Source organism: Oreochromis niloticus, linkage group LG15 (assembly GCF_001858045.2).
Source record: "Oreochromis niloticus isolate F11D_XX linkage group LG15, O_niloticus_UMD_NMBU, whole genome shotgun sequence".
Classification (NCBI taxonomy): Eukaryota; Metazoa; Chordata; class Actinopteri; order Cichliformes; family Cichlidae; genus Oreochromis; species Oreochromis niloticus.
In genome coordinates, this window is record NC_031980.2 from 11,507,480 (window position 1) to 11,530,597 (window position 23,118).

General features: G+C 40.2%; 1 protein-coding gene across 2 annotated transcripts in view; it reads left to right on the top strand.

The window, feature by feature from the left end:
- Nucleotides 1-23,118, top strand: part of mthfd1l (methylenetetrahydrofolate dehydrogenase (NADP+ dependent) 1 like) — a 44,422-nt gene that overhangs the window by 12,310 nt on the left and 8,994 nt on the right. For both annotated transcript variants that reach the window (XM_003449879.5, XM_005454640.4), the window contains exons 17-26: nucleotides 342-418; nucleotides 1,993-2,133; nucleotides 3,403-3,471; nucleotides 7,608-7,719; nucleotides 15,964-16,103; nucleotides 16,530-16,571; nucleotides 19,825-19,928; nucleotides 20,041-20,218; nucleotides 21,491-21,598; nucleotides 21,695-21,847. In XM_003449879.5, coding sequence (XP_003449927.1) covers nucleotides 342-418; nucleotides 1,993-2,133; nucleotides 3,403-3,471; nucleotides 7,608-7,719; nucleotides 15,964-16,103; nucleotides 16,530-16,571; nucleotides 19,825-19,928; nucleotides 20,041-20,218; nucleotides 21,491-21,598; nucleotides 21,695-21,847 — 1,124 coding nt within the window. The remainder of the gene's footprint in view (nucleotides 1-341; nucleotides 419-1,992; nucleotides 2,134-3,402; nucleotides 3,472-7,607; nucleotides 7,720-15,963; nucleotides 16,104-16,529; nucleotides 16,572-19,824; nucleotides 19,929-20,040; nucleotides 20,219-21,490; nucleotides 21,599-21,694; nucleotides 21,848-23,118) is intronic.

A 23,118-nucleotide genomic window follows, 5' to 3' on the forward strand; every position in this document is an offset into this window, starting at 1 on the left:
GAGATGAATTTTTACAGTGTGTCAGGCTAACGCTGTAAAAACATACATTTTCCTTGTGGGTCAGGTATCAGATCAATTAATCACAGTTTATGGGTTCTTACAGTCACGTAGTCCTGTTGGGGTTTGTTTTATGTTTTCTTTAAAGAAAAGTGCTTTTTAATCTAATCTAACATGAAATTAATCAGAAATGTGTATAATGTTTTTCTGTGGCATATTGTTTCACATAAGGCAACTGCATCATGTTAAAAGGTGAACGTTTCATGGTCAGAGTTATAGATTATATAACAAGGTTTGCCAAAAAAATATTTGTTTTTTGTTTGTTTTTTTGTCTGTTTTTTCAGTCGTTGATACAAATGACCGTTTTTTGAGGAAGATCACCGTCGGACAGGCAAGCTCTGAGAAAGGACAGATCAGAGAGGTATGGCATTATAGTGGAATAAAAGTGGAAAAGCATTCCATTTACCTAACAAACAATTTTGTGAAGTTGGAAAACTAAAATGACTTAGCTTTAGTCTTTGTTAAATTGGTACAGTGTATTATCACAACCTGCCTGACGAGGCTGTAATGGACATGTTTATTAAGACTTTTGACGTCTACAAGAATGTCAGCCAACTTTTTTCAAGGGTTTTTATTGTAATGCCTATACTGTTTTCCTTACCTCAGGCTTATTCCCTCCATACAATAATACTAAAATAGACTAACAAATAAAAGCTCTACTAAAATTAAACTGAGATGAGCAAATCCACTCTCAAAACAAAATGAGACCAAATTAAAACAAGAGTAAAAATGTAAAATGTGTTGAATATACTAAAGTATAATAACTGTGGTATGAATCACTCAGGCTGTGAAAATTATGATTCTTAAATATAAACCCATGTTGCATACTTTTCAACTACCGCCCTGGATTTGTGTAATTTGTTCATTCAAACACGAAAGATTCACATGAACTTACTTTATAATGAAGAACAATGGTGCAGCAGTTTATTTACATTGTAAAGACGTAGCTGTCTTGCTTTTTAATATAGCAAAACCATGACTAAAATCTTTCTCATGCATGTCCACTCTGATACACTCCCCTCTGCACATGCTCCTCTGTTCATGATACAGCCCAGATGTAATCACCCCCACCACCAACATACATCTGTAGTAATGGCAGCTAAATGAAATTCTCTAAATAAACATTTCACGTCAGTGGGAAGCTAGCAGGCCTAAGTGAAAGCAAATGTTTAGAGAATGAGAAAAATGACCCACCCATCCATCCACACACACACGTACACACCTAGAATAGCCTCTAAGCTAGTTCAGCATATGCTTATATTTATCATCATTGGTAAATCCATTCTGTTTCTCTTCCTCTCCTCTGCCCTGCACTTTCCTCCAGTGCTGGTTATACTATAGCCCCTCGGGGTATTATCAGTGGGAGTGGGAATAGAATTCTTATATTCCTTGAGGGATTATTGTGGGTTTTATGCTTTTTGTTTGGTGAATTCTTTAGTTTTCTATATTCCTGCCTTTATCTAACCTTACTTACTCATGTTTTCTTGTTCTCTCCATCCTTTTTTTTTGTTAAACATAAATCAGGACAGAAACTCGTATCAAAACAAGTTAAACATTTTTATAGGTTTTTTAGTTTTCTCCATCAAATTATCACTCCGATCCGAAACTAGGCCATGTTCATAGGACTTGTATTCTCTTTCTCATGTGATAAACCCGGTGACTGCCGTTTTGAGGAAAGTTGCCAATTTTCTTCCCAAGCTGTGCAAAACATTTTATTCACTTAAAGCTTTTATTCTTGAGTCTGAGACAGATAAATTAGATTGTAAAGGCTTAAGCTTATTATTTTGCATTCTAGCTCCAAACAAACTCATGCGTTAAACTTTACTGCAGGTAAAACATTTGTTTTCAGCTCTCCGCTAGCAAGTGTATAAAAGAACTGCTAAAACTACTGTCCTGGGTTATGTTGCAAGTGATTTTTCTTTTCTCACACTCCAGACTGGGTTTGACATTGCAGTGGCCAGTGAGATCATGGCCATCCTGGCCTTGGCTGACAGCCTCGAGGACATGAAGAACAGACTGGCGCGCATGGTGGTGGGGACCAGCTGCTCTGGACAGCCTATCACAGCAGAGGACCTCGTATGTATTTTGTGTTGTCAACTCATTTGTAAGTGTGGAAGTATTATTGCTGTCTAACTCAGTGAGCTTATCGTCAAACATCTGAGAATTTTAGACCAAAAATATGGATTTTTTTTTTAATTTGTTCTGAAAAAAGTTGTTTTTGTGCTTAAGACTGTAGAGAAGAGTTATAGAAAGATGATGGTATATTGTCCTTATCCAGCTATCTTAGATTTATTTAAGTGAAACGAAACATCTTCAAATCTCAATTTGAGAAATTAATTGTATATACTGTGAGTGGAAGAAAAACAACTGTAGTGTAGAAAGTGGAAGTTTTTTCACTCTGGAGCATTCCCAGGAGTCAATGTCCCAGCTAATTCACCCTAAAGTCCGACCGTGTAATGGTCAGAGAACATAAGCAGAAAACCCAGGTGTTAATCTCAGACTTTACAGGCCTCGGTTAACATGTTAAATGTTAAAGGTCATGAAATTAGTTACAAAAAAGGACTGAACAGGTGTGGCTCTTTTGGAATTGTTGCCAAGAGAAGGCCTGTATTCTCAGAATCAGTTTCTGAGATTTCCTTACTTGGACGATTGAGCTTCAACTAACCAAACCAACACAGCATATCAGCACTAACACCTCATACCAACTGGCAAGCACGGTAATAGAGGGAGGATTTGGGCACGGGAGCTCGCGGCCACTGAGTCAACTCGGTGAACTCTTCTGTATACCAAAGTATTCTAGAGTCAAATGTGAGGCCGTTTTATCCAACAGTTAAAGCTTGGTCAAAGCTGGGTCATGCGACATCTCAATGATCCCGAGCACAGCAGGAAAACTTTAGTTTTAGCGACCCATTGTAGATTCTTCAGGTTCTGGTTTCCCACACATGACTGTGCTGTTTCAGAGCTGTAGAGGAGGAACCCCCATAAAGTTGCATTAGCTTTTCTGATATGCCAGGATGTGAAAACACAACCACACATCAATGCTTGCCCAGTGGAAATATGCTGTCCGTGTGTGTGTGTGTGTGTGTGTGTGTGTGTGTGTGTGTGTGTGAAAATGTGTCCACGTTGCTGACGGAGCATTTTGTGCAAAGCAAGATTTACTTGCATGCAGGACGGAAACTTGCAAATGGACTGTAACAACATTTATCATCTAAAGTGGACAGCTGTTTAACTATACTTTACATTATCAGTTGTTTGTATTAGCGAGCTCAAAGTTTTGTCTGAATCTTGATAACCTGCTCTGTTTTCCAGCCAGCACCCTTATTTTTCTCTCTTCCTCTCCGTCAGGGTGTGAGTGGAGCTCTGGCGGTGTTAATGAAAGATGCTATCAAGCCCACGTTGATGCAGACCCTTGAGGTGAGACCTGTGCACAGCCTCTCTTAAATAGTCGTTATCCCGCTCAGCTGAGCAGCTTCTGATGAATATCTTATGGAATAAATGGGTTTGTTCTGCTGCTGCCGGAGAAAGCGTTCCGCTGAGATCCTTAAAGAAAGGATGATGGATTGGCTTTTTTCCTCCCAGGGCTCTTTATCTTAATGGCAGTTTAGCTCGGTGGACAGGTGAAGCTCTCGGGCAGGGGATCCGCCCGATCCGGTTTCATGCAGCTGTGCTAGGGAAACACTTTAATTTGGTTGTGATGACGATAACAAAACTGCTTCTCACAACATCTGGCTTTTATTATGCGTTTGAGATTTTACCTTAAGCTGAATTAGACATGTGATACCACAAGGACATTTCTTCCATGTGGACAGAAAGCACATACGCACCAACATATTTGTGACACTATGCCCAAATCTAGTCCTTGCAGCCACCATGATTGGTCAAACAACTCTATGGGAAACTGGGGCACTTTTAAAATTGAATAAACCCCACATGAAGGATGCATATTTTTGTTTTTCCCAAGTTTATTTGTGCATTTTTAGAAGTTGTGATTAAAGTCCAAAGCAAGGATTCAGTTATGGATGATGACATCACAGAGAATAAAAGAGTAAAACTTTAATTTCTCTGATTTTTTTTATCCAGTAAACATTGACAATTTTCTCCAGTTTACTCCTGTTTTTGATATTATTATTATATATTTCTATTTTTTTGGATACTTCGAATTCGCAACACTCACCTCAAGGCACTTTATACTGTAAGGTAAAGACCCTACATTATTAGAAAGAAAAAAACAGAAATGCAGACCACTGCCTAAGAGGAAGCAATTGGTAAAAGTGGGACGGAAAAACTCCCTTTTAACAGGAAGAATCCCCTGGCAGAACCAGGCTCAGGAAGGGGCAGTCATCCACCGCAAATGGGTGGTGGTGAGGGAACGCACAGAGAGACTCTCTGCTGGACAGGCCTCCATTAAACCTAACCCTAATATATGTTTGTTAAACAGGATTGTATACAAGTGGAACATTGGCTTTTATGCATATTTTTAATATGTTCTAACATATGGACAAACATATTCATTAGGCTTGTTCTATAAAGGTGTTGTGTTATGGAATCACAGTAGAATGTGTCATCTTTAATGTTCACATTCCCAAATATAAGAGATGTGATCAAAAAGTTCTGGTCTGATGCTACTTTGAGCACCTTTTGATGTTTTTTAAGGTGTTTGGTTGGATATCTTTTTAATTTTTTTTATAATGGGATGATGGCTTTTGACTTTTTGATCACACTTAATTCAATTTTCTTGTGCACAGACTTGAAACACTGAGTTAAAGGCCAAAGATTTACCACACAAGCCAAGGGTTCTTTTCTGCCCATTTGGTTTAAGTAATTAAAGTTTACAGTGAACACAATGTTAGCAGTCATACTTGTGATAACGACTTTGTGTTTCTCGTCTTGACGTGACGGCTCTTTCTCGTTTGTTTGTTCCTTGTTGGTTTTTGAGCAGAAAGCTTGATTATATGGCTGCTGGGTGGAGAAAATAAACATCGACTGTCCCGGATTCTGTGTTTTCAAGGGTGCGGAGAGGGTTGTGTTGTACGAAGCAGAGATTTGGTTACTTTTTGTTTTTGGGGAGGAAGCGTTGCGGTCCTGTTGTGTGAAACCGTTTCCTGTGTGGGTTTCCTGCGATTCTGGTCAGGGAACTGGTATCGGGACCAAGCGGGCCTCAGAGCTCCATGAGAATTTTCCACCGAGCTTGGCCGCCTTTGCCCTTTGTGCCCCTTTGGCTCATCACGGCTGTGAATGCAGATGCACTCCTGAGAATAGAGCTGGCATACGAACGCTGGCGCTGAGCTTGCATTTCTGTGTCGTTTTTAGACGGGACACATTTTGGATCAGAAGAAGAAAGGGGATAGTTTTCAAGCCCACTCCCTGTGTATGTGTCTGTTAAGCAGACTTCAGTTGTTGTGTGAGTTTTCCAAACATCCTGTCTACGTGGAGGTTCACAAAATGCATCTTTCCTGGGGGAGAGGAAGTAGACTATAGTATAGAGGGCAAGGGTTGTGTGGAAATGCGGAACAGTTTGAGTCCTTGTGCTGTGTCAGAATACACTTTGGATACTTTGTCACTTTAGCCCTGCTCTGCAGTTGACATGTAAAATTGGCCAAGTGATGCGCGACACCTGGAAATATTAACATGATCTCCAGTTTCCTGTTTTTATTCGTCTCCCTTTTCCGAATGTTCCTAATCCTTGCGTTCAACAGATGGAAAGGTGACACAATGGATTTTCATTGATTTCCACTTTCATTCCATTGTTGTTTCCTCGTGGACAGATGTGAAAGAATGAAAATTTTGCTCTGGGTCAAGTTAAAGCTCAGAGTTTGCAAACACAGATGGAAATCCGTGTAATGTTTGACGTCCATGTGCTTCCACTAAAACTCAGAAACGGATGTGATGTTTTTGGCTAGGTAATGGTACTAAAATGCAATTTCTCTTCATCTCACGGTCTGCGTTTTGTCTTCTTCCCCCTTACTTTTCATTCTTAACTATGCATACTCTTTTTTTTCTTTCATTCAGTAAATGCTGCTAGTGGCAGCTTCGCTCGTGACCTTCTTAAAGAAATGATTTACTCCTCTGAGGGGAGGCTGTTTATGCTGGGTGAGGGAGAAATATGCAAACAAAAGCCTTGAAAATCAGACTAGGCCTTCCCATCCTTCCCTTTTCTTCTCTCTTAAGGAATTCATATTCAGTGTAACAATGGGTCAGCTGCCTTCCCTAGTTTTCTTTCTAAGTAATTACCTTTTTTTAAGAGCCTGTCTTGAGTGCGGCAGATGGATTTTGATCTCGATGAGTGGGCCTTTCCTTGGCAGCCGTATTCTTTCATGCCTTTCTTGCAAGCAGGCTGCGCTCCACAAAACAGATCTGAATTATTCCGAGAGGATACATCTGCTGCTTGTAAAGTACACCAGCTGTGCGTCTGTGTATTAGTAGTAACTTTAACTGGGAGGCAGCAAAATAAAAAGTCATTATTTATTCCTTTACTTTATTTAATAAGTGATTTTGTCCAAGAAACGTTGAAAAAGAGTGGAAACATGACAGTAACAATTCTTTACACTTAAAAAAAGCCAATGATATTGAGTTACACCTAGTAGAATATGTGTCAGTGTTAACTCTTTGAGGTCCACACCAAGAAAAAAGCAATGGAAAAAATTTTTGTTTGCATTTCTTATTGACTTGGGTGAGTAATAACCACAATCAATAATTTTTTTTTCAATAGACCCTGTAGTTTTTAAAATAGTATGAAATGTCATGCAGTTAATTAGTTAACAAAATACATATTTTTTTAATCTGCAAATGTGAAAAATGTGCAACAGCACAAAATACTCACATTCAGGCCACTTCTGATTGAATGCTACTGTGCAAAATCATTTTTGTTTGTAAAAAAATAAAATAAAAACAGTGCAAATCGAGCACATCTGCTTGTGGTTTTGGTCGTTGGGGTCTTATGGTGTAGCATTTATTCTGTGGTGGTGGAGTCCCTCTTGTAGACCAGGTATTCAAGTCAAGGATGTATCCGAACAGTGGAATATGCCATCTCCTTAAAGATGAATTGATCATCAAAATCTTTGCTAGGTATTTAAATGACACCAGCCAATCTTACCTATAGCAAACCTGTGCAGGGTGACTTAATAGAGCAACAGAAAAGAGTGATTTTTGTTGTATTTCTTACTGACTCAGTGTTTCCTTTGTGTCTTTGTGAGGCTAATCGCTGCAAATATGAACTTTGCACAGCTGCACTGCCAGATTTGAAGCCTTGAAGTGCTCCTTTAGTTCGTGTGTGTGTGTTTCTAGCCTTTCCAAAGCAGTCCAAATCAACAGGCAACACAAGTCTGGCTCACATTCAGGTTGGCAAGCCAGTGAAGTGCCTCTTAACTTCTGCCCACTGCTTAGACAAACCCCGCATCAGCATGTCATTATTTATCCTGGCAGCCGGGGTTAAAAGATGTTGAATTTTCTATGAAAGAAGTGGTTAGTTAGTATTTAAACTCGGTTGCCATGGGTTGCAAAGTTTTCTCAACTCCTCCCATATGTTTGTGCACCCCTCTTAATTATTGTAGGGTACGCCGGTGTTTGTCCACGCTGGGCCCTTCGCCAACATCGCCCATGGCAACTCCTCGGTGCTGGCAGACAAGCTGGCTTTGAAGTTGGTCGGACAGGACGGCTTTGTGGGTAAGAGCATGCAGCCCATGCATACAGATCACACACACACACACACACACACACCACACAACCACAAAACCTTTGGGGATGACAGACAAGAAGATCTCAGCTGTTGGATCTAGGAGTCCCAGATGTGTTTGAACTGAATGCTTAAGCTTCGTTAGCAGAACAAACAAATTTATAACTTATAATTTATTCCAGCCATGAACTTCAGCATGATCCCCTGCCGCTCAAGGCTTTAGCATGAACTCATTATCAGCCTGGTTCTGGATCTGTTCTGCCTGCCTCTGGTGGACTAGTATTCTGCTCTGGTGCTGCTCCTCCATAACTTTCTAAGAAGCTAATCGAAAGAAAAAAACTCAGTGCAGAGGAAGGAAGCAAGTTGATAATCTTAAGAGCCCTTGGAATGCTTTAGAGTAAACCACACTAATCCCTTCAACGTCAAAGCACACTGCAGCATTTCCATTTTTATCGGCCTATCTGTCCTGCTGCTCTCTCCCTGTCTTCATTTACTTTGGCTGCAGAAATATGTCTGGAATGCATGTGTGTCTGTAGTTTTTGCCAGGTGCATTCGGCGTACATGCAGATCTCCTTAAGGCGTATGTTCACGTTTAGGCGACAGATACTATAGGCATCAAAGCTATAACAGGTATAAAAGGGAGTAAAAAAAAGTTGACTGCTTGGGCAGAACCAGCGTTTGTCCAAGCTATCATCTGTGAGTCGGACAAATGTGAGGGCAGAGAGCTGGATTTCACAACACTGAGCATAAAAGCAGGGAGATTTGTATTTGTTTTATACCTCCACCTCTCTCCATCCCACTTGGTTACCATCTGTCTGTCTTGTTCCCTGTCTCCCTTCCCTTTCTCCATATTCGTTACCTGACTCTGAGGTATGCCGGGAACCCCCCACCTGGCAGCTGGGAAGCGTGTGCCCTCCTTTCGTTCGTCCCATCTACAAACAAACAGCAACACTGAAAAAACAAGAAAGTTTTTGCAGATGTAATCTGGTACAGCAAGTCATTTCTTTGTACAATCTCATGCAGCGAAGCCCAGCAGGAGAGTAAACCTGTTTTCAGATGATCAGATAGGTGGTAAAACTGTAATAATGTTGATAATTCCATATTTCTCAGAACATTGTTTAAATAATACGGTATGGTAGGTCAAAGATGAAAACAGAAGGAATATAGGATTTGGGATCATATTGATTCCTTATTCCTTTTTGCCTTGAAACTCCTAAGCTATTAAAAAAAGGCATCTGCGAGCCAACACATGAAGTGTTCCTTCATTGTGTCACGGCACATCATCCTGGTACTGTAAATGCACACTAAAGTGGCTAAAAGCAATATACACTCACTGTATTAAAGAGAGTTTTGTCAGAAAGCAAGCAGCCAACTATTTGTTAGTTTTTGTGTTACTGTAATGGTTTAACAATGAGAAATAGACACTACACAAATTTTGAAATGTATGGATGTTTGCAGGAGCCTGTTAAATATTTAGAGTCTAAAAAATTATTATTATTATTACTATTATTACTATTATGACTAATGACCAAAACTGCAAAAAATTAGGCTGAAGTTGTTTTAAACGACAATTAGAGTGAAGAAACTACGTCTGGCACTCATGTACAGTAAACACGCCCAAGTTTCGTTAATTGCTGGGACCCTCTTTGGTGGGTGAAAGTTGTTCTCATGTGCCATGAACTCTTTGTGAACTCTGGGGGGGTCCGGCACTAATGCTCACTCATAGCCCTGCTTCATCATTCTTAATATTATTGTGGTGTTTTTCAAGTCACTTTGGAATCTGGACTTAACATGAAGAAATGCTGCTTTTGCAGGGAGGGGCGGCTGTCGGGAGATGAATTCCACATGCCAGATGTGTGCGTCTCCTGTACCATTAACCGTCTGGAGTCCTGAACGCAGATAACCCCACGATACTTAGTTATTATAAGATTTAAAAGATCACATTAGAAAACGTGAAAAAAAAGTTCTAGCTTTTAAAGATTTGCAGTCATGTTGGAGTCGCAGTTCTAATTTTTTTTATAACCTACATAGACAAACAGTTATTGCTTGAAAATTATGTTTGAACACTAAAGTGAATTAAATTTAAAAGAAAACTCAGTTACATTATAGAATTTTAGCCCAATTGATTGTTAATTTTTCTTTAGTTTAGTCAGAATCAGTGCTGGATATGGAAAAACTGCTTAATGAAAGTGGAATGAAGCTTCAAATGCAGGGTAAATACACCCTCACACTGTATTAAAATATGATCTTAGAAATAAGTTGTAAGTAATTCTTTGAATGAGATGTCAGATGCGGTGGCTGAGGACCTGGGTCCAACTCCACTGGCTAGCTGGGGCACTTAGGTGTGGTGTTTGGGAGTTTGGGAGAACACGATAGATTGGTTGAGCACAGGGTTGGGTTCAGTAAGTATGTACATACTTCTATCTACTTCATTTAGCACTTGACAATTAAGTTGCTTTTTGTCACGTCATGAAGATTTTGTTTGTTTATATGTCCAAAACAAAAGGTTATCGTCATCCCTGTACCTTTGTGGCTGTTTTTAGCTTAGCTGCTGATTCTAAATTGGCTCTAGGACAGCGGTCCCCAACCTTTTGGTTTATGTCAGCTGGTTTATGTCCGACATTATTTTCACGGACCAGCGTTTAAGGTGTTGTGAAAAAATACAACAAAATAAAACCAGTACCAGTACCAAAAAAAAAGAAGATTTATTCATAACACACAGGAAAAGGCCCAGGGAAACTGAGTTAACGATAAAAACCGATTAAAAACCCTGAAAAGCATAAATTTCACACCTGGGCCTCAACCAAACCAGTCCGTGGCCCGGTACCAAACCAGTCCGTGGCCCGGGGGTTGGGGACCGCTGGTCTAGGAGATAATGTGAGCATTAATGGTGATCACCCAGCAAACAGACCACTGGCCAATAGTCCAGGGTGTACACCACCTTTTGGGATGGGCAAATGCAGATGGATGAGAGATAAATCTCTTTTTTTTTTCTTTTTTTTTTTTGATCGCTTGAACATTTAGTAGAAATGTTATAGGATTAGCTGATTTTGCTTTTCTCAGTTTGTTTGTTCATTACACAAAACTAAAGAAGTTAAATTAAAGAGCCTTAAGCCAAATAATGACAGGTTCTGAAATTTGGTTAATAGTAGGAACTGGCAACAGTACTCACTACTTTTTACTTTGAAGTCTCTTATTGTGGAAAACTAACAGCACATAGATGGTCGTGCAGCCTGCTCTGTAGTGTTTGTGTTTTTATTGGCAGCTGTGCTGATACCAATGCTTTGACATCTAGTTCCCCCATCCCGATCTTTCTCTCTCTCCTTCTCTCTGACTGTGCTCACAGCATCATCGACCTCTTCCTTCCCTCTTGGTCTCTGGGCAGTTCAGGGTTGTCATGCAGAACAGGAAGCTTGCAAGTGTTTCCTTAGGACATCCTCCGGGGTCACTTTCCCGCTTGATGCAATGCCGTCGACGGGAAACTGTCTTTTCTGTTTTCTTTCTTTCACCTCTCAATATGCTGTGTCGTGTCGTGTGAGTACTCCTGTGCTCACTTTTTGTCATAAAGTTTATGGAAATCCACAAATACTGTACCTAAGAATCCGATTTTTGTTGGCAAGCTGTTTTTGTATTCAGAGCCAAAGCTCTAGTGTGGTGCTAATGAGAAACATTGCACTGAGCGATATTTGGCCAAAAGAAAGCAGAGTTACATTTTTGCACTCCTCCCGCAGGCTTTATTTTTTTTCCTCTTTGAGCAGATAGACTTTTCAAGATGCAGGCGATGCAGCCAAGGCCCCCCAAGTCACATTTTCTGCTAAATGTTGTTGTTGGTATTCCAAGAAACTGCTAAGTCCTGTTAGAAAAATTCCTTTTTTTTCTCCTTTTCAGTATTACTTTTTTCTTCCGCTCTCCCGAAGACTTTCTCAACTTTCTGATTTAATTCCATTCCTCACGTATTTCCTTCTTCTTTCTCTCCTCCTCTCGCCTTCCCTCCTTGAAGTAAATTTACGCTGCCGTCTCGTGAAATAAATCTTACCGTGACTAGCATTAAATGAAGACAAACAAAGCAGAGTGATGCATTTCTTCTCGCAAACACTTGTTTTTTTCTCTAAAGCCTCAGAGAGATTGAATTCATCAAGTGTCAGATGCAAGTACTACCAAGCTAAAGTACTCTTGTGTTTCCAAAGGCGTGTCAGTAAATGTTTTCAGCAAATTTCTTTTTGGATTAAACACAGTTTAGCTCATAAAATTTAGTGAGGATTCATTTTGCTGTCATAAACTTTAAGTCTTCAAAGTTGAACCTAGAAACAGACTTGACATATTAGACTTTACAAGACTTCTAAAAGTTCAGATCTTCCAAAAGTTATTCCATCATTTAGTTTTTTCAATAACGGCGATGGAAAGAGGCGTTGAAGGTCATAGCTTATGATTCACTTCACTTCAGTGACTCCTCTTGGAAGAGACAGCTTTCATCAGGATGGGAATGATTTATCTTAGAATGAAGGAGATCACTCAGATTTGATTTGCAGTGACACTTCCCTCCAAGTGGAAATAGATCCAAGCCCCCCTCCCCTCGTTCCCTTTTCAATTTGCAAACCCATCTCTTCGTCATTACTGTCTACGTTCAGAAGTGGAGCTGGTCAAAGCCCGTCTCTGTGGAGCTCAAGTCTGCGCACAGGGTCCTACGCACAAAAACTTGTATAAGACGTAAAACTCATCAAAATGACACAAACATTTAATTTGTTTTTTGTGGTGTGCATCTGAGTCCCATTTGGGGGGGGGGGGGTTTAATCGTTTTAATCAAATTAACTGTTAATAAGGTTAGCAGTTGACGAGCACAGATGTTACACCACTGGAAGAAAGAGGTTATCCAGGATGGGTTGGTCAGTTTGAGGAAGAGGGGAAGCGGGGTCTGTAGATGATTAAGTTTATGGGTTGTGTATTGGTTCTTTTTTTAAAAAAATAAAAAAATAAAAATTAACTCTACCTATAAGAAAAAATGGGAAAATAACAGCAAACTCCTCCTGTTAATGTTATTTTTCATGAATATCCATAGTGAGCGATTTGCCCTATATTTGGTCATCTGGTGACCTTTGATCCCTTTTTTGGCTCTTAAATCCTGTGATTGTTTTTGGTCAATAATGTCCTGACCTGCCCACCCAGTTGGTTCGGCAATTACAAAAGTTAGTTGTTTTTTTATTAGAATAACAAAACTGTAATATGGATAATTACCCTTAGCTGTTAAAACAAATCTGCGCCTTGGTCTTTGTTCCTTAGTAATATTTGGTTGTCATGGGACAGTACTCCTTGTGGATTTCCGTACCATTTAAAGATTGTATTTTCGGCTAAATTCTGTGGGGGTTTTCCGACTGAGGATCTCTGTTTTGTGATTTTCATCAGTCTTAAAGTGGTAAAAATTAACTTTTGTGCTTAAATAGAGTTTCTTCTTGCTTTAATCACTGACATGTTGTTTTTATCCTTTAATTATACTTAAATTATCACTACTTTGATAAATGTTTTCTGGGATCAGCTGGTTTAGAATGGGTCCTTTAAAAAAAACAACCCAAAACACCCAAAACATTTTACACTAATATAGTGAGGGCCAGCTGTTACTAATGGACCACAATTTGTTAACATTATGTCACATTGACAAAGTCCTCTATATTATCGGGACCTGTGGGAGACATTCAAAACAAACTTTATTAATTTGACTGACAGAAAGTCATGCTGCATTTGAAGGCTTAATCTCTCTTCTCGTGGTCACAAAGAGTTCGTGAAGCGTTAAACTGCAAACTGGACTCCATGTACGTTACGGTGCATTTATTCTGTTTGGCTTTTAGATTTAGATAAAATTTTTAACTGGAAAATTTCTCGTAAAATATGTGTTGGAACGAAGGCAAAGCATTTAACCAAACAGCAAAGGTGATGCCTTAACCATTAGTCTTTACTAGTGCCAGTAAAAGTGTTGGGGCGATGCAACTATAGCTCACCTGGTCAAGCTGCTGACTGAAGGCCACTCTAAACCATCTCTTGCATGTCATTCCCCCCTCACTTTCTCCCTTCCTTCCTGCAGACACTCTGCACTGTCCTCTTGAATAAAAGCTAAAATATTTGCAGTAATAAAGTAGTCGACTTTCAGTGCATTGTGCAGTCTAGCCTGCAAACGGTGATGATTCATCGTGACTAGTGCTGGGCGATATGACGATATATATCGTGTGGACGATAGAAATGTGTCTATCGTGCCATTTGTCTTCTATCGTTTATATCGTTTCTAACCCTAATTTTATAAATTATTACATAAAATATATCATTAACCCTTTACAACCGGTCAGAGCAGGCACGCTCCGTTTTGCCTAACTATTTTTAAATCCCTGTAGAACTGGAACCAGGTAAGGTAGCGCAATAATTTTTTTTGCATATGAAACCGTAGGAGTTGTACTTACATCTTATTCCATTAGCTTGCCCTAGGTAACGGTTTCCTTCCACATATAGCTTTGCAAAAATTGCACAAAAAGCACTTCTAGCAACAAAAACATAATATTCCAGACTTGCAGCAACAAAAACAATATTCCAGAAACACGCTTTGCCGATCCGATCAGCTATTCATAACACTTCCTACGTTGGAATATAAGTCAGCGCAACTATCGCATGTCCGCCATTACCTGTCCGAAACCGGAAGTGACGTCATTTTCGCGGAAAATGTAGTTTTTAAAAGTCATGTTTGACTTTATGCTTTTCTGTATCGTTTCTGGGATGCTTAGAAGTCAGATGACACTGTTGGAAATAGTTTATTTTGATGTACATGCTGTTTTTTTGCAAATTTGCATTATAATATTTATTTTCATTTTTCCTGTAGTATATAAAAATTAGTGTATCTCAAAAATAAAACTATGAAGACACTCAAAATAAATTTCTCGTGGTTGGAAACTATTTTGTGCAACTTTCTTGTATTTACAGTTTTGAGGGATAAGCCTCTTAAATTTCTCTAACTAGAAATATATGTAAAAAAACAAAACAAAAACGATTTAAAATTTTTTTGTAGTTTATTGCACTTTTTTGCAATTTATGTAGTTACTATGGACTTAATGCATACATATTATTAAAATTTGGGCTATAACGGTTGTATTGATGTATAGCAACTTGAAATGCTCCCACAAATGGCACTACAGCATGTAAAATGTAAAGATAAGCTCTGGCGGACTTGATTCTATGGTAGGTCTTAAAGGGTTAAATAGCCTGTGGCAAATATATTAATGTTGTCTTCTCACTATACATACTTTTAACTATATGCAAGAGAAAATAAAGTATAAAAAAATGATATTTTTCGCAAAGAAACTCCGTCTTGTGGTTTTGCGACATGGTGCTGCTTTACATGCACCCGGATTTGCGACATGCTTTACAGTAACTCAAAACAAAGACTGCACCCTCTCCACTCGCTGTTTATAGACTGCATACTTTCCAGATGACCACAGGTCAGGTGGTATATCGTGATATATATCGTTATCGTGATATAAAATAATTCATATCGTGATAAATATTTTTTCCATATCGCCCAGCACTAATTGTGACCCATCAAAATATCATATGAGGAGATATATTTGATCTTTAGCACAAACCAAAAGCTTCAACGATCACAAGGAAACAGACTTGGAAGCTTGCAGTGAATTCTTCCCTTTCAAGTATTGAAATAATGGCATCTGAGCAGACTAAACAAACAGCCCAAGGTGTTTAAAACCTGCCTAAACACTTTTGATGTGAAATAAACTTTAGTTTTACTGTAAAATGTGTAAAACTAGCCAGCTTGTAGCAGGAAACCTTATCTTGACAAGGCTGTCATTTCAGGTGGGGTATTTGCTTTGTTTGGAGCCTGTTCAAGAGGCCTGTGCGTAGGGCTGTCCGTATCAGAGGCCCTCTGTCTTTTTCAGAGCCCCTACAATGTACCCATTACTCAGTACTACTGTTCAGAAACCGTTCCCATGTCTCTTCCAGGCGTGTAATCGAGCTCACGTGTTGCTGTGAGGTCAAATTGGGTCAAACATGGCTTGAAGGTGGAAGATGAGTTATTTCAAGCAAGATGATACTTTAATGCCTGTGTCCAGCGCCGCTGCTCCAGTTTCTAACACGGCTGAACCGCAGTCTGCTCACATTTTTCATTTGCTGACCATAAATTTAATATGTAATTCAATAATTCACTGGTAGACATGTTAATGTGTTTTGTGCCTGTTTCCTCACAGTGACCGAGGCAGGTTTCGGAGCGGACATTGGGATGGAGAAATTCTTCAACATCAAATGTCGAGCCTCAGGTTTGAGGCCCAGCGTGGTGGTGCTGGTCGCAACCGTTCGAGCGCTAAAGATGCACGGCGGCGGCCCAAATGTAGGTCAACACAGCGCTGTTGCAATAACACAGTATAGCCTAGCCATAAATTCTTCTCTGGTGTGGATGAATTAAAGAACCACTCATTTAAATGTCTCTGAAAATCTAGCGCAGCATGTGATAGACAAACTCTAACAGTAAAATGCTCTTAATGGTCATGAAAGGCCCTGCTATCCTGTGCTGAGCTGTAACTCAATTGAAATCAATGAACTGGCTATGTCATAGGGTTACCAAGGGCTCTCAGTTTCTTGGTATTCATTAGTCTTCATCCTGTTTGCTTAAATCTACCAAAATAATAACTGTGTTTATCGACTTGCTAGTGAAAATATTAAGAATTAGAAGGGTTGATTTCTTGGTTTATCTCCCATATGGGCAAAACTCTGATGCTGAAGTGTCTAATTTGTTGGTCTGTTTGTATGGTTTTAGGTATCTGCAGGTGCACCTCTTCCCCGAGAGTATACCGATGAGGTAGGAACCATGAAAAACATGTATGAGCAAACATAAATATACACTCACCAAACACTTTGTTAGGTATATGCTTTGCTAGTACTGGGTTGGGACCCCTATTGTCTTCAGAACCGCCCTAATTCTTTGTGGCACAGATTTAACAAAGTCTTGGAAACATTCCTCAGAGGTTTTGGTCCATGTTGACATGATAGCATCACACAGTTGCTGCAGATTTCTGGGCTGCATATCCATGATGCAAATCTTCCGTTCCACCACATCCCAAATATGCTCTATTCAATTGAGATCTGGTGACTTTTGGTAGACTACAATGAGCTCAGTGTCTCAATTAAAAAACCAGTTTGAGATTATTTGAGCTTGCCATGATTTGATGATATGGTGCGTTATCCTGCTGGAAGCAGCCACGAGAAGATGGGTACACTGTAGTGTTAAAGAGGTAGACATGGTCGGCAATAAGAGGTCCGAATTCTGCCAAGAAAACATCTCTTTAACGCCACCACCAGCCTAAACATTTGACACAAGGCACGAGGGATCCATGCTTTTATGTTGTGCCCACCAAATCCTGACGCAACAGTCTGAATGTGGCAGCAAAATTCGAGGCTCACCAGATCAGGCAAGGCTTTTTCCAACTTTCTGTTGTTCAATTTCGGTGACCCTGTGCAATTTTAGCCTCATTTTCTTGTTCTTAGCTGGCATGAGTGGCAACCAGTGTAATTTTCTGCTGCTTTAACTCATCTGCTTCAATGTTTTAACATGTTGTGCATTTTTCTGCGTTCTTTAATTATAACGAGTGGTAATTTGAGTTTATATTACTTTCCTGTTAGTTCGAAGCAGTCTGGCAATTCTCCTCTGACCTCTGATATCAATAATATCAATTTTCACCCAAAGAATTGTTGCTTACTGGATTCCTCCTTTTCCCAACCAGTAAACCCTGGAGATGATTGTGTGGGGAAAGTCTCGGTTGATTAGAAGTTTCTGAAATACTCGAACATGCACCAACATCCATGCCACATCCAAAGCCACTTAAATTACCTTTCTTTCCCATTCTAATGCTGTCAGTAGCTCGTCTTGACCACATGTACATGCCTAAATGCATTGAGTTACGTCCATGTGATAGGCTGATTAGATATGAGAGTTAAAGAAAAAGGCACTGTGGTAAAATAATGGGGGATGGGAGGTAATTATTGGGCCGTGGCATCACTTCCAATTAGGATAAAATAATTATCTGTATCTGTTCTTATTGTATTTAGTCTGAAAGTTCAGGATGTTTTCAGGAGAATTACAGCTATCTAGACTCATTAACATAACTCTGTTTGGTGATGTGCTTGGTGCTGTGTTTTGAGTAAACTACCATGGCAGTGAAGCATGACCGTGGGTGGTGATCCCACTTCCTCTTCGTGCAGCTGTTTTGTGACCTGACTCCTAATGGGCTTACTGTACACATTAGGTCTGGGCTACTTACACAGCACTGCATCATCTTTGTATTAATGTATACTTGGTCTGTGCTTTACGTCAAACGTGTGTAATATTAACCAGAAAAATCATGGAAGGGAGACGTCATTTGACAGCATTTATAAGATGTTTATGTCATGCAATAAAGGGACTTGGAGATTGTACTGAACCAGTCCACCTCAGGCTTTCAGCTGCATTCCCACTGACATTTAAATCTCCACCTACCTGCATAGATCCGCTGCCAACAACCGTGATTAGAAGCATTTAATGTATTAAGAGAACATTTGCCTGTGGTTTTCACCTATGTAGACTTAAGCAAAAGTGGAGTCGGGATTCTTTTGGTATGTGTGTGTGTATGTGCGTGCATGTGCGGCTGTATCTGGCCAAAATCAGTGGTCTCTCAGGCAGGTTCAGCTGAGTAAATAATGAAGCAGTTAATTAAGGTTAACTGTAAAGCCTGTAATAAGAACCAGAAGTACTGAGGAAAGCAGAGCTCAGGAAATGAATTTATGGGACCTGTATGGCCTTACTCTTCTTAGCCTGTGGCTACACACAAATAGTGCTAGATTAGATTACTTTGTTCGCATAGGAGCTTATCGTGAAGCTACTACAATGTGCACGTAGTAGCATGCGGTTCAATATGAGCTATTGAATTGCTGCACACATCACCGGATCAAGTATAATAATGCAATCACATGCAAAGCACACAAGTGTTAGTAACGAGACATTTTATATTAGCCTGAACAACTTATACAAAACGGTGAATAGGAAATGAAGGTATTTAAATGAAGCTCCCACTAGAATCGCAGATTTCCTGTCATGCCCTTTAAATCATATCTCGGTAAACTGCTTATCAGTTAAACAAGGATCTTTAGCATTTTTTCCACTGGCGAGCTGAAGATGCAGTAAAACTTTCTCCATCTCATCTGTTGTCTTTTAGGGTTTTTTTGTATTTTTATTATGACACAGAATAATTTCAGTATTAAGTAAGACAGGAATTTTTTTTTTTGGGGGGGGGGGGGAGTGTTTTCATTGAACAAAGATCCACAGGACACAATTAGCATGTAAAATTTCTGCAAACCATTTAAGTACTTATTTCTGATTTATATAGTACTCGGGGTGAGGGATATGGCCTTGAAATTCTATCACGATATAACTGTAACAGGTTTTTAACCACCTGCTGAAAGCTCTGGTTTTCCACCATGTAGCTGAATCAATAATTTCCATCTACCATCTTCCTCCCTCATGGAGTGCAACTTGGAAGAGCTCCAATGATGCTTGGTGGTGCTTACATTTAGGTCACAGATGATAGTATCTCCTCCCTCGTGCCGTGGCGAAACAGGCTGTGGATTTCACCTTTAACGGGAACCGTTTTCTTGGATAATTTGCAAGTTGTTGGGGAATGTTAAAGTAACACCCTTTTGGAGGTTTTAAAATGTCATCAGAAGCTGACGTGCGGCTTTTGGGCATCCCCGGAACTTAAACTCAAGGTGTAGAAAAGATGTGACACAATGTGACATTTTTATATTGCATAAACGTTTATACCGGTATAATCGTGGACGGGATAATATAACACAGCCCTGTGTATTGTTTATTCTGTTAAAGAAGCCTAATGAACAAATCCACCTTGTAAGGAACTGTGCAGTGCAGATGTTATGAAGCTACAGGTCGTGTAGCTCGTCTGTTACGTGTATAATATGTTTTGGTTCAAGTTGTGGCACATTTTATGGGTTAGATGTGTTTTGTTTTTTTTAATGACAGTTTGTTACCTCTGCTCTCTTTCCTCTTTCTCTGCCATCTCTAGAATCTGAGCCTGGTTGCTGGCGGCTGCTGTAGCAATCTCAAGAAGCAGATCCAGATTGCGCATCTGTTTGGGGTACCAGTCGTGGTTGCTGTTAATGTCTTTAAGTAAGTTATATATTACAGCTATATATTTTTTTAAATAGCTGTCTGCAAATAAAGCTACTAATTGTGATTAGCTTCTCGCTGCTAATGGTGCTTTTTTCCTCGGATCTTTTAGGACAGACACCCAGGCAGAGATCGACCTTGTATGTCAGATAGCGAAAGATTGTGGCGCATCCGACGCTTTGCCGTGCAACCACTGGGCGCAGGGTGGGAGAGGCAGCTCGGAGCTCGCCCAGGCTGTGAAGGAGGCCGCCAGCAAACCCAGTGACTTCCAGTTTCTCTACAACACAGAGGTGAGTGCAGATAATGTAGTGGAAATTTTATTTAGTTAATTTATTTAGTTATTGTCCTACGATAGGCAGAATCCCTGTTCCTACTGTTTTAGTAGTGGATAATTAGTTTGCCGTAAATTATGTTGATTTTGGGAGCTAGAGTAGGTTGAAGTAAAAAAACATCAGCTGGTTTGAGTTAGCGAGTCTAGGAGGTTGTGACTTAAATTAACTGACCTTGTTATGCTGTTTGTGTCTTTGTGCATGGCTCCATTTGCAGTAAGCATGTGCCTGCATGCAAGCGCTCTCAACAGCGGGATTTAGTGGATATTAAATAAATAAATCAAACCTTAACTGCTGTATAATAAGGTGTTCAATCTTTTGATTATTCCATGTGCTAGACGGGTTAGAACGAAGGTCAGACAGAAAACCTCAGGCTTGGATGTTTGGCAGAAGAGAAGGTAGTGTGAGAATATCCCATCCCTGCTAAAGTTCCAAGTTAGCAGCTCGGATGGATGATACAGAAGAACTGCACCTCGATACACCTGGCGGGTGATGGTGTCTCATATCGAAGGTGCTATAATTCTGAATATATTAATGAAGAGATATTCTCCGACAAGCTGCAGTTTAGGAGATGAAGAAAGAAGTCAAAGATGTGTTTATAAATGGTCTTTATATGTTTCTCATTAATAAGCTGTTGATGCCATAGTGCTCGAATCCTCTGTTATTATATGTTTTTGACCAAAAGGGAAAAACAAAGGTTTATAGTGTCAAGTGAGAATCAGACATAGCGTTCTTTTTTTAATCTAATGACACCTGAATGTGTCGGCTTTGTTTACAAACCACACCTCGGTCAGTTTTTCATTAGAAATCAGGCCATCAGTCTTCCAGGTCAGAAGTAACATTTCTGTATCCCTTTCAGTTTGTCAGAAGTCTTTCGTCACATTAAAAGAAAGTAGAATTGCAAATACACGAGTCCATCATTGATTGTTGTCTAAATACCCCTGAAATGAAAACAGGCTTGATCAAGATCTAAAAGCAAATTCAGTCAAATGGGCTGAAAATCAGAATACAGTCACTTTAACAGAGAAATAAAGCCAGCTTTCTTAGCTATCACATGTCTGATAAGAACTCGAAGAGTAAAAGTTGAAATATTTAATTCATTTTGCTGAACTGTGTTTGACTCTGATGTCACGCTGATATGTGTTCACTTCAACAAATCTAATTTCCTCACTTCCCTTTGAGTGTAGAGCTGTTGTGTGTTCACCTGCGTTTGATGCGCTGTCCTTCCGATAGATGCCGATCGTGGAGAAGATCAGAACAATAGCCCAGAGAGTGTACGGGGCCGATGACATCGAGCTGTCTCCAGAGGCCAAGTCCAAGACAGATTATTACCATCAACAAGTGAGCTCACTGCCGCTGCAGTAACTGACTCATCTCATTTCTCTTTCCTCTGTGACAAGGTCGCACAACAACTGTTTCTCTTTTGCCTTTAACCAGGGTTATGGTTCATTGCCCATCTGCATGGCCAAGACCCATCTGTCCCTGTCCCACATGCCTGACAAGAAGGGGGCACCCACTGGATTTGTTTTGCCAATCAGAGATGTCCGTGCCAGCATCGGAGCTGGCTTCATCTACCCGTTAGTGGGAACGGTACGTGGTCTGCAGCAGGTTAACGTTGACGCCTTGGTCCGTGTCTCATAGTGCGAAGTCACAGAGCTTTTTGAAAGTGATTGGCTTCACAATACTGCACAGAGGTGATAAGAAAGTGCATTTGGTGTAATTTACAGAGAAAACTTGGACCAGCTTTATGTAGGCTGTAAAGCAGACGTCTGCACAGAAATCACACCACAAGTGTTTTCTTGTTTCTCGTGCCTACACGTTTGCCTGTGCAGCTGCTTTTTTCTCGAAGAATGTTCAATTTAATTTTGTTAACATGACACCCTCCCTTAACCTTGCCAAAGCTTAATATCTCCATTCTCCAACCCTTGAAGCTCATTCTGATCTTCAAGGGTTCGGTGAGTGTGTAGGATTATTGTTCCTTGCACGTGCTTAATTCATCTGTCGTTGTTAATTCCTTCCTCCCTCGAGTTCGTCCCTGGAGAGTGTGTGTGATTTTGGTCCTCTCTGTTGCCTTCCCTGAGCCATGTAGTCCTACTTAGAGCAAACAAGGCTGGCTGGAGCCTTTTGCTTGATGATGGGCTGGGCAGGCAGGAAGGAAGCAGCTTCCTGAGTGCTTTGCCTCCCGCTGTTTCACCAGTGTGCCCTCAGGGCCTGGATTTGAAAGACTGGGCCAGAGGTGTGAGACGCTGGCCATGCTTGGAAAGGCATCTTGTAGGGTTGTGGCATCTCTCCACTTTCCACAACCTGCCTTTGATGTGCTGCTGCCTATGGAGCCACTGGCACACTGACATCTCTTAAACTATGACTTCTAACCCAAAGGAAGTTCTTTGTTTCTTCTCTGAACTCGTTGGCTTAGCTTCTGCTTGACACACTGACCCAAGACCGAAACTTTTAATAGTTAAAGATTAAGCCATTTCTAATCGCCGCATGATTTTCATGTTAGCACCTGTTGCTCTGGCACAGTTAAAATGGTGCTATTTTGTTTAAAATGGCTTTATTAAGAAAAAAGCCAAGAAACCTCCATGAGATCATGTTTTGGATAGAACGGTCAGGGGACTTCTGATTACAGCTAAGAACTCAATTCTCCCTTCACGGAAAGAGGTGAAAAGCTCTCAGTCAAGATAATAAGAAGGAGGATGGCGGGGTTTTAGATCGATGGGTAGGTTAGGGGTCTGCAGGGTGAAGAGTCAGGAAGGCACTGATGTCATTCTCTAGATATGTATGGGAGGAGTTGGAAGCAGAACAATAGATCTCTTTGGAATTCATATCCCGTTAGAATTGCTTTCACTCAATCATTACAC